This window comes from Vicugna pacos, chromosome 3 (genome assembly GCF_048564905.1).
Source record: "Vicugna pacos chromosome 3, VicPac4, whole genome shotgun sequence".
NCBI lineage: Eukaryota > Metazoa > Chordata > Mammalia > Artiodactyla > Camelidae > Vicugna > Vicugna pacos.
In genome coordinates this window covers 69,320,698-69,336,629 of record NC_132989.1, presented here as the reverse complement: position 1 = coordinate 69,336,629, position 15,932 = coordinate 69,320,698, and the positions used below count along the sequence as shown (strand labels likewise).

The window sequence follows — 15,932 nt, the reverse complement described above, 5'->3', positions numbered from 1 at the left end:
AGTTTCTGGGCCAAAGCATTAGAACAAATTCATAACTTCCAATTCTTTCTTTCCCCTAAAATGATGGAAACCCCATATTGAAGTGGTCAAGCCACAAAATTAAAAGTTGGATCACTGAGTCACACATAAAGGAAAGGTGTCCAAGAGAATCACTTCACTCACAGTGGAATTTGTGTGAGCAAGAAACAAATCTTGGTGGTGTTAAGCCAGAGATAAGAGGTTTATCTAGTACCACAGCATAGCTTGGTGTTATACTGACTGATATAAATATTAATAAAAGACTAAAAAGAAAAATCATTTCAGTACTAAAATGTGTTATAGAAAGTCCCCAAAAAGGCAAGATTATAGAAGGAAGAGCATGAGGCAGCTAAGCTCAATAAAAGGAAGTTCTTCCTGGCAGTTGGGCCAAAAACAGAGAGCTGTTTTGTGTTCAACCAGAATCTGTAAGTCCACTTGGCAAGAAATGAAAAAGTGACAACTGTGGTCAGGGAACTTGAACCAGGTGACTTCAAAGATCCCTTCAAATGCTAATATGTTATAATTCTATGATTGACAGTGCATTTCTAACATATGGAGGACAGAAAAATGAGAAATTGCTTATTCTGAGTTGATCAAAAGATCCCTCTATAAAATCATGAAGGGACAGACAAGAAACGTATCTACAGCACCAAGAGATTCACGGATCCCCTCCCTTGTGGACAGTCAAACCATCCCCTCTCCATGTACAATTCCACTCACCTCCAAGTAGCCCCAGAGCTAGTTCCCAAGTTTTCTTGCCACCTCAGCCCAGAGCTCGTGTCATAAGGAGGCAACTCCACTAATAAAGATTCCTCACACAATAAAGAAACTTCTTGGTGGCACACTAGAACTATCTTGAATTAACCTCTAGAGAGAGGGTAAAGTTCAGGAGGAAATAAGTGTTTCCAGACTCTAGAAACCAAGTTTAACTTTAATGCAGTTACCATAACCCATCAAACAGCACCTGTCTAGTTGAAATTATAAGAGTGGATTGTTAAACTTCTAAGTAAGGGAAGTTATTTGTTTTCCTTAAGAATAAGAACAGTATCTACATGTTACATACACAATGGTGTTGCTGAAAGATCTGAAGACCTAACTTGAAGAATGATGTCTCCCACTTAGTAGGTATGTAACATTGGGCAAGTTACTTAACCTGAGTCTCAATTTCTTCATTTGTAAAAGAGATTATAGTATCTACTATATAAAGATGCCATGATGATTTAAATGAGATAATATGCTCTATAAAATGAAAAATGGGGTTCAAATATAAGGTACTAGAGGAAAAGTAATAAATACCCTCAGAAAATGTTATTTCTGAAGCCAGTGTTGGAGTACCTAATAAGCAGATTAAGCGTGTGATAACTAATAAAACAAGGGGATCAGAAAGAGAGACCAATTTTATTTCACTGAACTCATTCAGAATTCTGCAATTAGAAAATCTAGAAAGAACTTAATTTCAGTATACCTATGTCTTGTGTTTTACAATTTAGTATTTTTATTTTTAATTTCATAAGGATTACATATAATCTTTTCAGTGTTAAGGGCTTCTAGAGTTCATAATCTGACCTTGTGTGGGTTCACCTGAAATAGATTCAGTAAGGACTATAAGCAAAAGCATGTAAAGCCCTGTTACATTTCAATGAAAGATACAAAGAACATACACTATATATGTCATGTGGATTAATTATGTATTTCCTGGTATTTGTAAATTACTTCAGAACTAAGAGGAACTGTGGCAGCATGAGTAACTGCAACAAGTGTATCTCAAATCCAAGGTGGTCTAAAGATGGAGACTTGGACATATGGAATATTTGATCATGTGGATGTAAGATGCAGCCTAACTGCACAAATAACTAATTATGCCTGCCTTAAGACTGATAATGACATCGTCAAAACCAAAAGAGGATCCTCCATGTAGTTCATGCCTGAAATTCCTTAAAAGCATTTTCTAATAAGTCTTACAAACCCATGCCTTGCTTTGACAGAGCATGCATCTGGAAACACAAAAAGCATTGTTCTGTTTCTCTCTGTAATGACCACACGCTAAATAGGCCATGGTTCCTGGACCAAACGCTCTGCACTGATGAGAGTTAGCAGAGAGTCAGGCAGGGGGTGCCCCCCTTTGTTGCTGCTTTCATTTTTAAAATGAATCATAATTTCTGCATTGGATACGAAGATGGGTTTACAGCTATTAGCCATCATATTAATAATTTAGAAAATACATGCCCAATCACTTGTGTTCTTTCAATTCCCTATGAACACAGCTGCAGCCCATGTTAGAAGCGAGAGTGAATGGATATTTTTCAGATGAGATATTTGGGCTGAATTATTAGGGTAGCCTGTACTACAAAATTACTAATAAACATTGCTTCTGGCTCAATTTAGCCTGAACTCAGTGAACCTAGCCAATGGTGACAAATCAAAAACTCCGAAATGCCCGATGAATGAATCTAACTAATCAAGGAACCCTGTAGGAAAGAGATGCCAGGATTAATGAGCCAGTAGTTTCACCATGCCATGCTGTTATTTCTTCACATAAGTGCCCTCAGATGAGATTACCTTTATGTCATGAAAAGGAGAAAAGGAAGGTTACATTCTTTCAACTGACAGGTTAACTACTGCCATTACTAGAAGACACATCTTTGTGGCCTAAGTTTTTTCTTTATCCTAAAAATTAATATGTAAATTCCACAACACAAATTAAAAACATTTTCATTTTCAGGGTAAACAGTCATTGACATCAATCATAAATTGCTCCAAAGTTACAACTTGCTCTATACTTTCCATTTACATCTACCCTGATTTACCCAAATTGCTCTGCATCCCATTTTCTATTCAATACCCTAAGATCATCTTTAGTAGGCTGAATTCCTATATCCTATTTCTTCCATCATTAACAAAAGGTAAACTAAGTGCAACACCATTACTATGCCATTACTTGTATGCCATGTATGATATTTAGTACCAATACTGAGGAGAAAATAAAGATACAAGGATGAATTTGAGTATTCAAATAAATCAATCATATAGTTACATCATAATAGACTTTGACTTTTCCTAGCTAGCATGTGGTGACAGTATTGAATGCCAAACAGACTACTCAGCAAAAAGTACAATTCATTAGAGGCAGGACATCTAACATGTTGTACTTATCTACCTTGTACTCTGATATTATTCATCATTATTGCCTTTATTCCCTTACCGAATGTAATTATTTTTATAACTTTAACAGTTTTGAGGCAGAATTGCTGCTGCTAAGGAGTAAAAAATAATATGAAGAATTATCCTGCTGTTAGTGTTTTTTTCTCCCTCAAAAATGCGGAAATCTTTCAGGTTTGTGATTGAGATTTTCATTCTCTGCTTTTTATCTTTGCTAAACTGTCAACCTTAACAATTTTGGCCAGGTTGCCTTCCCTTATGCTAATGGCAAATACGACATTAAAATGTTCAGAATTCTTAATACAGACATCTATTGCCATAGAAACAAATATTATTCCAGAGTCAGGTTAAGTGAAAAACTCTGTACACTTTCATTATAATATTGATAAATAACCACTATATTATGAAATATAAGTATCTCTGAAAGCATCTATCACTTCAGTTGATTTGTAACTTCTCATCAGTGTTCTGAGTTGGCCCATTTTTTTTCAAATGAAAGATCCCATTTCCCTTGCCTTTCAGAAATACAATTTTTAAAGATTCCATTTAGCATCCTTTATTGCATTCCTACATCATAAAGTTATGCTTTATAGCAGCATAAAAAAGCTGTAAAATTAGCATCCTTGTAAACAACCTTCCATGCTGCTCACTGGTGAAGCGATCTGTGATTTGTACTGATCTCTTAAATGTGACGAGATTACAGTATCCACAATTTCAAGTTTAAACAACAACAACAACAACAAAAAAAAACCACTCCTCTAAACCAAGGGAAATTATGACGAAACGTAAAAATAAGGAAAAGTATTTTTCATCTACAGATACTTCACAAATTCGGTTATTATGCTGCTAGATTACATTCTTTGTGCATTCTAAAATATGGAAATGTTCCATTTTTATATGAAATTCCAAATGAGTATGTTTTTATCATCTTTAATATTTTAACATTATATTAAATATACCCTTTAGAAAATGGAGAATTGAAATAGTCTGTGAACCCACCCACCAATTTTACCTCTGATTAAAATTCCTAAGGTAACATGAACAAATGATTTTTCTTTATCATAGAAAATCATGCCTTTCCGTCCTCACCTTCCAGGAAATTCCATTTGTTCCCTTAGTTGAGTAACAATTACAACAGTTTATTAAATTCACATATAGCCCTGTGGTCTGAAATTGTATTCTAGGAAAGGGTGTTTTTAGGGTTTCTACTCTGTGGCAACCAAATGAGAAATCTTCCCATGGGAAAGGGTGCACTCTCAATGCCTATAATGACCATTAAATTTCAAACCACAAGATTGATTTTCGTTAGTCTTCCAAAGGAAGCCTGTGATATCGACTCGCCTCCAAGTTTAAAACACCCGCAACCTTCCACCTCATTCTACCGAAGAAACAGCAATTTTCACTACTAGATAGTTTGGGGGAGTCCCCTGAGCACATGGCTAAATCTGAGGTTAGCTCGAACCAAGGATGGACCCTGAGAAAACTAGAGCAGTCTCGCAGGGGAAAGCCTGAGAGGCACCGACCAGCAGCCAGGTGGCCCTGGGCAATCTTCTCCCCCACCGGGAAGGCCCAGGTATCTGAAGCCTAGCCCACCTCCGCGCACACAAAGGGGCTGAGGCCCGCTTTCCGTCGGCCATGAGGCCTAGACGCTAGGGGAGGAGCCCCAGACCCTGGGAGACGAGCCCCGAGCCTTTCTCGTCCACCGCGTACCTGGGGCCGGACGGGGTTCTGGGCGTCGCCGGAGGGCAGAGCTCCCGGTCCTCACGCTTTCTTCGCGGCGGTCCTTCCTCCTGCCCACAGCCTCCCCAGCACACGCACGCAGCCCGGCGAGGGTTGCCGTCCCCTCCTCTGTCGGAGGGAAACCGCACACCTGAAAAGCTTTTATCCACTCTCGGGCCCTGCGGCAGCTGCGCCCGGCAGCGGGCCAAAGCCTCGCGAGGCCTCGAGCTCGCGTGAGGAGATCACCACTCGGCCTTCTCACTTCCGGCCTGCAGGCCGTAGACTCCAGGCCGGGCCTGCCCCGCCGGACGCTGGGTGTGAGCGCGCTACCTAGGTTGCTGTGCAACCCGGGAACTGAACCTAAGCCTACTGAAGGGCGGACGCGTCCCAAACGCAAAGATCCCGCCAACTGAGCGCGAACTGAGCACCTCATAGACGGACTCTCTTCCCCTCTCCCCCGCGAGACCCTTCCGCCATTCAAAGTCACACCAAAACCCATCGTTCTCTCCATATCACATACAGAAAATGATTTTATTTTATCCATTTACATTTAACGATATAAACTTGTCCGGAAAAGTCAAATAATATGCTTTATATTAGCTCAAACATTTATTAAGAAAACCAAATTCCATAAATAAGCACAGACAATAAGTTAAAACAGATCACAAATTGACCAGTATATAACAAGAATGCTTTATCTACACAAAACATCCTATTTCACATGTTTGTTCATTCTTCGAAAGCGCTTCTGTTCTCTGGGTTTGGATTTGACCAGCACATGCAGAAAGAGCTGATTGTGTTTCTCTGTACAAAGTTGCAGGGTTGTAGATGTCCGAGTGCAACCATCGGCGGCCGGCAGGGGCCAGGGCGGTGGCCGAGGGGCACGAGGGACGACAGGACGATCACAAAACAACCAAGGGCACAGAGCAGCGAGGAGAGAGAAACGGAAAAAGGAAGCAAACAAACCCCAGTCCTGAAGGATCCAGAAAAGAGATGTGGCTTTTGCTTTTACAAAAGGAAAATTTTCGCATATGTTTATTTTATTCTTCCTTATGAAGACTTAACAAAATGGGTAAGATCGCCTCTTCTTCATCACATGACTGCATTAGTCTACTCCAGCCACCCAGTCCACTGGTATGTTCCTCCTGAGAAGCCTTCCCTTCGATACCCTCACACAGCTGTGCTTAAGAAAACAAAAGTAAGATCAAATAAAAGAGTTCTTTTGCAAGCTAATAGAGGGCTGCATGGATGTGACTGGGTAGACAGGGCAAGGAACAGATGGTGGGAGAGGAAAGAAAGAAAGGATTTCGGAGCAAGAATACAAGGATAAATCAAACTGTAATCATTTGGGCCCTCAGATGAGGTGATTGATAGCAGATGCTTGTCCTCCTTTAAGACAAAAATCCCTAACATTGTGCTGTCCCTTGAACACGTCCGTGTGTGACCTAGGTGCACTGTGTATGTGTGTGTGTGCTCGTGTGTCTGTAGCGTCTGAGAGTGCGAGTGTGTGTGTTTCTGCCCACAAACCAGTCCATTGGTGTCTGATTTCAGATCCTGAGTCTACTCCCTGGCAAGTAAAATGGCGGGAAGGATGCTTTTTGCAGGGCGCGGGAGGAGGGGCGTGAGGTGCGGAGGCGGGATGGTGGGGGAAGAAAGGACCGGAGGGGAGGCGGTGGGCGAGGGGGTCATAGGCGTCTTGTTGAAAGTGTGGACGGGAAGGCCGCCAGTCAGAAGGCCGTGAGGAGGGCGCGAGCACGAGGAGTGCGAGCGAGGAGGCCAGGGGTGGCGGGAAAGGGTGGGGTTAGACGCTGGAGTTGGGGCGGTGGGAGGGGCTGGGTGAGACTGGGAGAGTCGGTTTGGGGAGGGTAGGGGAGAGCGAAATCAGGCAGAGGGGAGGCCTCGCGGGCTGGGGCTTGGGGTGAGCCCGAGAGAGTGGTGGAGAGAGGAAAGGACCAAACAAGACGTAGCGGAGACCGGGCGGAAACGGGGCTGAGCGCTGGGGCGGGACGGGGCGGGGCGCTTGGGCTGGGGCCGGGTCCCGGGCAGGGAGCGGGGGCCCGGACACGCGCCGCGTGGGCCTCGGGGCGGACCTGGGGGCGGCGCCGGGGGCGGAGCGGGCCAGGCGCGGCTGCATTAAGTGAAGCTCATGGAGACTGTGTGCTCTAGCGCCTTGCGGCGGAGGGAGGCGATGCTCGTGCCTCGCCACACGTCGCTGCTGTCCGGGGAGCTGCAGAGCTGGGGCGAGCCGGAGACGTTGCTGGGGCCGGGGAGGGAGGCGGGCACCATGCCGGGGAAGGCGGGCTGGTAGAGGTGCGACTGCAGCCCAGCGCCGTTGGAGCCCGCCAGGCTGTTGGACAGGCCCATGGAGTTGGGCGGCGGCCCGGCCGCCAGACTGCACTGGGACAGCGACTGTGCCATGGCTTGCTGCCTGCCCAGAGCCGGCGGCAGCGGCAGCTGCGACACGCCCGGCATGGCGGCCGCCGCCCAGCGGGTGTCGTTGGCGTGGAAAGAGCAGAGGCTGTCGCCCATGGCGGCGGCTGCGGCGGCGGCGGCCGACGGGAACTGAGGCAGGCCTGGCGTGGGCAGCAGCGTGCCCGGCGCGCGGAACACATTGGTTGTCTTCTTGCGCTTCTTCCACTTAGCACGCCGGTTCTGGAACCAGACCTGGAGCGGGCGGGACGAGAGACACACAGGGCAGTGTTAGCCTGCGGGGCGGCCAGAAGAGGCAGGGACTTGAGCCTGGAATAACCCGCGTCAGGTCCACGCACTCAGCTCCAGGCTGAACAAGTGCTATCGGCCCTGCACGCCTCCACACCCAGCCACGAGTCAACTGGCACCCCTTGCATCCACCGAGCACCAACTCCGGGGTCCTGAGTGATCGTGCCACAGAGCGCTTACACACACTGCAAACACTGTGCGCAGTGTTCAGCACGCCCCTGCACGCTGGCAAATTCTGTGCGCTGCTTAGATGCACAGGTCTGCAGGCAGGCATGTGTCAAGATTGGACCCACAGGTGTACAAATGAAGATAAACATGTGTACCCATGTGGCTTAATAGCGTGCCTTACAACACTGATGGGGTATAGAATTTTCAGAAACGCTGGAAATTTGGAAATTGATGAAGGGCCATGGATGACATGGCCAGTTTCAAAATCGAAAGACAAAGGAAAACCCCTAACGCCACGGATGACAGAGCGGAGAGGTTAATATAGTGATCCGTGTGGGAAAACGAGTGCCACTGAGCTACAGTGTTGTTTGGGTCGCCACTGTGACTTCTGATTCGTAGCGATTGGTACTACGGCCAAAAGTCTCCGTGCCTCATTCTCAGAACCCTCTAAGGGCACCTTTATCTGGGCTGTGCAGGTGTGCTTGAACCTGCTGCCAGAGCCCTGAGCCTCAGGGTCTTCAAATCTATTATTTTCAGGAACTTACTGAGGATCCCAAATAACAAGGCCTCCAATTCCCTCAACCCCCTCTCCCCCGACCCCCAGTCCTGTTTCACCTATAAACTAAAAGCAAATTTTCTGACCACTACAAACTAAAGGAGGTCAAGTTTAAAGCTCACACTAGTTATGAATCAAATTCAATTTTGCTTAGACAAACCCAGATGCCTTTCTAAAGGAAATGTGGTGATAAAATATACTCAAAATGAAAATAAACCTCTTACTAGTTCTTTCTTAACAGTGACCCTAGAATTTCAGACCTTACCAGACAAATTTGCCTATGAATGTCAAATTCACTACCACAGGGGAAGGAAGGGTTCTTCCTGAAAGATATCAAGTAAGCTGCCTGACCAAGATAACCTCCCCCCTCCCCATATTTGAATTTGATCTTTTAATTTAAAAAAATGCCAGCATGGCCACTTGGCAAGCTTGCAGTTTAAGCAGTTTAACATCTAGTCAGTTGGAGGTTTTATATGTGTGTGTGTGTGTGTGTGTACCCTTTGAGAAGCCTTCCCTTCAATATCCTCACACAGTTGTGCTTAAGAAAACAAAAGTAAGGTGAAATAAAAGCATTCTTTTGCAAGCTAATAGAGGGCTGCATGGATGTGACTGCGTAGACAGGGCAAGGAACAGATGGTGGGATGCAGCCCAGAGACTGATTGAGTTTCCTCGTAGAATTTGGCCTATACTGTTTGACCACCCTATTCATGGCCAAAAGGTCACACATTAATCCAAGCTATTTAGTATTTATTCTGCAAGCTTAAGTATCATGAGTATGAGGGTACCTGATCCCCTTCCCCATAAGCCAGCTTTGCACACCCATGCAAATGCAGAGACATTCTGTTTACCAATGTGAACGGCATTGCAGTCTAGAATTTTCGCCCGCCTTTGGGCCACCCTGACCTTTCTACCTTCCCCTTCCCATCGCCCACTACTTTAGCTTTCTCTGGTTTCTACCCTGTTTCCCAAGTTTCTGCTTACTCCAGTGTCCGGATTGGGTAAAGATGCTGGGTCCTTTTCCTGCTAAAGCCCCTTGAGCTTGTGGCGCGGTGAATTAATGAAGCAGCAGGACCCGAGATGGTGGCTGGGATCAATGCGGCCTGCCGCGGATTGAGCTGTTAGCGACCTTCCTCGGAGAGTCACCCGCAGGAGCCCACAAAAGCACCTCGAGAACTGCTGCCACAGGTCGCTTTGGCTTCCCCATGCAAAGCAGGACTGCGAGAAGTAGACCAGGTGGAGCCCTAAAAGGGACGGTGTCTCTGTCTGTGAGGTTCCCACACCTCACACTCCGCACCCACGTATCTTTTGAAACGCATCTATAAAGACCGATTCCTAGTCCCCTGCAAGTGTCAGTGATTCCCCAAATGTTTGGATGTTTGAGGCGGGCACGGGTTGGTGGGTTAGGGAGGGAGAATGGCAGATGTGGGTGGAAAAGTGGGGAAAGAAGCAGAAAAAAGAAAGGGAGGAGAAATTACCCCAAAGAATTTCAGTAGAAAATACGACTGCCAGAAAGGTTTCTGAACCTCAGGCACGAGCAGAAAAGAACAGCTGTTGAAGAACTAAATATTATAGAAATAATCGAAAAATCGTGCTCAATTATGTTTGAGGGTTAGTAGTCAAATGATGGCTACAAAATTTTTTATGTTTCATGGCTTACTGGGGTTGGGGAAAAAAATCTTCATGGGGTCTGAGAACCTCCGTTCCAAGCTATGATGCATATGTTTTTAAAATGTGAATGTTTCCACTTGAAAACTAGAGCATGACGGATTAAAATGCAGGCAAAACCTAAGGGAGATTTTGAGAATGCACAGATGACAACTCCAGGAAATATATTAACCGCAGCCACGGCCAACTTTGTACTCAGTTTGAAATGCAGCTCTTCTCAGAAAATGCTTAATACAACAGTGAGAATCTAATGGAGGTTGGAATTTAAAAATCCACTTTCATGATATCTGCTGTTACAGTAATATAGACATACTGTAAATGTATTTTAAAATATATAGCCCGTTTAATTCCCCACCTATAAATGGCTCAGAAATAGAGAAAGAGAGGGAGAAAGAGAGAATATTACTTTTCCCCCCTCAAAGCAAACGCTTTATGAAGATCTCATTGGAATCCAGCAAATGATTAATGTGAAGATTTGGGAGGAAATCTGGGGAGCTGTATTAAAGCCTAGATCTCAGGTTCATTTCGATCAGCCAGCCGTGAACTCTGGGCCGAATTCATTACACTTTAATAGTGCTGGGAGAGGAAGAAAATGCAATTTCTCATTCCATTAGAAAACTAGAAAATACTCTCAGCTTGTCCCCCTATTAAGATGTGGCAGGTGACAGGGCCATTTTGGGGGACACGGTCAATGGAATTACAGCACATTATTTTTGTTCGTATAAAATATTGAAAGGCAAGCCTGACTGTGCAGAAGTTATTTCACTGATTTGGTTTTTATGTAAATAAAATATTGAAAGTTAATTAATCCGTGCTAGAGACTAATGATTATGCTTATTATATTGCATTTGATCGCATAATTTGCATGATTCTCGCATTGCTGCTTAATAAGCCATTCCAGGTTATAAATAATTCTGAAATTGGTTTCTAATAATGGCATGCTATAAAAGGAATGGTTTTATTACACTAGCCAGAAAAGAGGAGCGATATCAGACATGGAATTGGCCTCCGAGTGAGTAGAGGTGCTTTAACAAATACTTAAAAGTATGATATATGCCAGGTATAGATAAAAATAAGTACGCTGGATCATTTAGTCTAGAATCAAAAAGTATCTTTTAAAACATACAGTTGCAATAAATTAAGTGTTTAGATCATTTTTAATCAGTACAGTGGCCCACATACTGAAAAGAATGTGTGGCAATCTGTTAACTATAAAGAAAACTATGAAGTACTCATCATATAAGAACATAAACCAATTACTATTTAATTTGAATTTGGTCAAGGAGCAATGGTACAGTGAATTGTGAAGTAAATACATTTTCCATAAATTATTTTTGCATTACATTACATAATGTTAATCATTTTGAAATGTTAATTAAGAAGGTTATGTTGATCTGATTACTTTTTAAACTATGGAACATTATTTTTTTAAAATATTGAAATTGCCATTCTATTAAATTGTTCCTATCAGCAGCATCAAGCTATTATCTTTGGATGAACATTATGATAGAACAATTAAAGTACTTTGTCTCTTTCTTCTTGATTATTCTTTTGTGTACTTCTTGAAAATAACTGTTTCCATTACATAGTTTGTGTTTTATTTCATTTACAACTTTTTATATTAAAAGAATCACTGCCATTAACCTTTGGAAGACCTAATAAAGTTTAATAGACCTCGTTCTCTTTTTTCATAAAGTCAGTTGTCCAATTATATTTTATTTGTGATTCTAAGTTCTATTTTAATTCAAACTAATTACTAGTATGTCTAGGTTAAGCAACAGCATTTTACTCTTTAAAATAAAAAATATTAGGTAGTATTTCTCTTGAAGGACAAAAAACAAATTTATGAAATTTGAACCTCCAGGATTTTAACAAGCCAGTATTCTCATTAATGGTAATGGAAATATTGAAACTGTATATTTCTGTTAAGGTGTGAACTCAATTTCAGATTTTAAAAGAGATGCAAGGTTTAAAGTCTTTAAAGCATTAATGAAATATATCTGCACAATACAATTAACATGACTTTGATGCATAATTTCAACAGCCCATAGTTCGGGGCTTCCAGAGTTCACTAATGAAACCACCCAGACCTATATTGGGTAAAAATATTCGTCTACGTTATACTCTGTATATTACTTTATTAACTGAACCACTTTAAGTCCCCAGTGATATTCATTTGCTAACGATTTAGAACAGAAAGATACCCTATTTTTCCAGGTTACACTCTCTTTAAAATGCAGAATGGAGACAGAAAAATTCAATACTGTGATTATGGACACCCTTGTCTCTTACTTGTTACATCAAATGTAAAGTAACTGAGATATTTAATCTTTGATGTTTAAAATTTGTTAAATGGAGATCTCTCAAATTTGTAAAAGCAGCTAGAGCAGAGATCGACACCCAGGATAATGAACAGAAACTACCACGTCCAAGACAGGAAAGGAAGGTTTTCAGCACCCTGGATAGCTCAAGACAAAGCGCTCGTCTTGAAATTTCACCTCCAGCACCTACCCATAAAATATTTGATAAAATGTTTTCATTCTTTAAAAAAGCGGGAAAAAATCTGAGATTTATTGGGCTATACTTTTATTCCCCGATTTTCAGAAAAGTTACAGGTGTGATTTTCTAAGTTATATACAATTTGCAACTTGGAGGGTGGTTGGACGAGAACAAGGGGTCAGTAATGATTTCGTTTACTATCTGTCAATCTCTTCTGCCCCAAATGTCCTTTCTTCAAACCGATATCTACAACAGAAAGCCCTCATTCCCCTCACCTCCCAAGTTTCCTTGGGAAAAACCAGGGCTCATAGGCTGTAGGGGATCGAGTCTCCATCCGCCCAAAGCGCATTGGTAGACCACCAAAGTTCAAACCCTTTGTAAACATCAGAGCGAGGGGTATTTTGCCAGAGAGCGGCGGGACGGTTGTTATGAAGAATAAAGCTACACCGTGAAACCCAGGTGTAGATCTTTTCTTTAAAACGACACCCATTTAGCCTTATTTACTCCCTTTTCATGTTTTCTGTATAAATGTTGCATCCTCCCATTTATCCAAATGCTTAAGACAAACTCATTAGGGGGGTAATGAAATATTTGTCAATAACGCCAGCTGGAGTGGCTTGCGCACTCGGTTTATCAGCCTGGTCGACGTGGAAGGTTGGAGACCCAGAGGTTCCCTTCTCAGGGAGAAGAAAGAGACCTAGCAGTCAAACGATGCTGGCTTCTCTTTAGAAGAGTTCTGTGGGAATGTGGTTATACTGGCAGGAGATGTGGGCCCTGTCTGTCCATCGATGAGGCCAGTTTGCTGGCGGAGGAGCTAACTTGACCCAGGAACGCATAGGTTGAGAAAGTGCAGCCCAGGATCCCTTCAGCGGAAGGAAAGACCCCGCTTCCTTTGCCCAAATCCTCCCGCCCCATCTTTGTCTTCTACCCTGGCGCCCAAGCCCCGCGTACCTGCACTCGGGATTCAGTCAGCCCGATACGCAGCGCCAGCTCCTCGCGCATGAAGATGTCGGGGTAGTGAGTCTTAGCGAAGCTCCGCTCTAACTCGTTGAGCTGCGCGGGTGTGAAGCGGGTTCGGTGGCGTTTCTGCTTCTGTTGGCCCTGCTGCTGGCCTGCTTGGCTGGGGTTCGGGCCACCTTGAGGCCCCGGCTGCTTGTCCGGGTCCTTTGCGCTCACTGCCAGCGAGGCCGGCGTAGAGCCCACTGTAGTGATGTCCTCCCCGGGCAGCAGAGTGGCTCCCTCGACTGGATCGGAGTTGGGCGCTAGGTCCCCTGGATGGCCCCCGGGGTCGGAGCCCCCCACGCCCAGCCTACACTTCACCGCCTCCCGGTGTCCCAGAAGCTCGGCGGCATCTTTCATACCTGAAGAGGCAAGGGGATGGCGGTCACTACTTTCCTGGCCATGCCAGAAGGGACTGTTCTCCCCGCGCGGTCCGATTTCAGCCCCATCCTCGGCTCCCTCGGCACCCACCGTCGCCCTGTGGAGCAAACTCTCGGGATGCTCAGCTAGGTTCCCCAGGATTTGGACAGCCAGGCTGGAATACTGTCTCCCGGCCTTTTCCCGTCTCTCCGCATTGGTGTCGCGTAGTGAACAGCCCATGCTTTCGACTCCCCCACAAAGAAACATTCCCAGTCCCGGCAATGAAACATGCCTCGGAGACACTTTCATGAACCGTACCCCTGGCACCCCAGGAACCCGAGAGCATACCCTCGGACCAGGAGGTGGGGGGAAGAAAAGAATAGAAAGAAAGAAAATGAAACGATTCCTTGGTTGTTGCCCCACCTGCTCTTAGGCAGCCTAACTCTACCTCCGGCCCTCAGCCGATTCCCTCTCATTTTCGGAAGATGGATAAGTCTCCAAGCCTTTCACCCCCCGAAATCAACCCAAATCAGCTCCGCCTCCCCCTCAAATCAGAGAAAGTGTTTGAGAAATGGAGTCACATCCATCACCAAAGATTCTCAGACCGGAAACCCAGAGCCCAGCAACAGAGACAGCATTAAGGAAACTCAAGTAAACGCTCTAGACGTAACACTGAATCAAACTTTAGAGAATTCAAGTTTTCTTTCCAGAGAAATAAAAGTCACGTTCCTCTCAGCCATTGGCAATGCCGAGTCCTTTTGCAGGCCGGATGCCTGTGAGGATGAATTTGGCTTTTCTCCTTTCTCAATGAGCACATTTAGTAAATCCACTTCTATTGCAGCGGCTTTTCCTTCAAGCCAGATTTTTACAAATTCAACCATACTTAGACGAGGAGGAGAGAAGGAGGCAGTGGGGAGAGAGAAAGAGAGGAAAAAAGAGAAGAGAAATCTCAAATCAACGCTAACAGAAGAGAAAGAAAAACACCTCCAAACAAATTATCACGGGGTAGATCGCTCCTTTCAAAAAAAAAAAAAAAACTAATAAGGGGGAGGGGGAAGAGAAAAAATAAGAAAAACAAAAGTAACAACATTTCCCAACTCCTTTTTTGGATCTACATATTCCATAGATTTTTTTTAAAGACGATGTTAAATCAAATTAAACTTTAATGCAGCACAATTACTTTTAAAGAAATTAGTCCATTTAGGGCGCATTAAGATAAAATAAGGAACAAATTGACAATTTCCTGCCCGTGCTTCTCCTGGCTGCCCGGGCGAGAGACGCGCACTCACCTAGCCTGGCGTCCAGGAGGTCGGCGTGAGACAGCATCGCGCACCGCTCCAGGGCGAAAGCTGTTCCCCCCCAAATTTTAGCGGCTTTAAGTTATTTAAAATAGATATAAGCTATAAGCTACACGATATAGATATATATAGATCACCTAAATGAAAGAAAATTCGGTTTGTGGTTAAAAAGGGGGCTTCTTGCATTATAATGTCCTTTAGAGAGACGGGGAGGTGCTTAACAGTTGAATGAACCCGTGAGCAGCTCGGCGAGGGGACCAATCAGGAGGGCAGCCTGCAAATGTCAGCGCCCGGAGAGTCCCCCACTCCGCCCGCCCGCCCGCCCGCGCCCGCCCGAGGAGGCGGCGGCGGCAGCCCTGGCGGCTCCAGCCCCGAGCAGCTGCTAAAGCAGCAGCAGCCGCCTGGCCCTCGCCCTGGGCTTCTGGGCCCGGCCTCCGGTAGTTCTACTCTGCGATTTTCTCCAGGAACACCCTCCCTTCTCCTTGTCCTGCCCAGCTCGCTCCGAAGGCGCAGCCCTGTCTCTTTGAGCTAGGATCTTCCTGAGGCTGAGGCAGAGGCAGGTTAGGGGACAGAGCAGGGCATGACCCCCTGGTGACCCGAGAGTCGCCACGCCTGCGCGCTCTGAGTAACACTGGCCTGCCGCTGGAGCAGGTTTGCCAATTCCGAGCACAACAAGGGCACAGCGTGCCCTCCAGACCTCGCCTAGATTTCGCTGCCGCCCAGGGGGCCTGCGCCTAGCGTCCAGACTCTCTGGCTGGGACTCTGGGCCTACC

General features: G+C 44.9%; 1 protein-coding gene across 1 annotated transcript; it reads right to left on the bottom strand.

Moving 5' to 3' along the window:
• Positions 1–5,492: 5,492 nt before the first annotated feature.
• Positions 5,493–15,355, bottom strand: OTP (orthopedia homeobox). The gene is made up of 3 exons (XM_072950690.1): positions 15,151–15,355; positions 13,454–13,863; positions 5,493–7,560 (listed from the first exon to the last, which is right to left on the bottom strand). Exons 1-3 carry the CDS (start codon positions 15,185–15,187, stop codon positions 7,030–7,032), a joined length of 978 nt encoding a protein of 325 aa, XP_072806791.1. The 5' UTR covers positions 15,188–15,355; the 3' UTR covers positions 5,493–7,029.
• Positions 15,356–15,932: the final 577 nt, after the last annotated feature.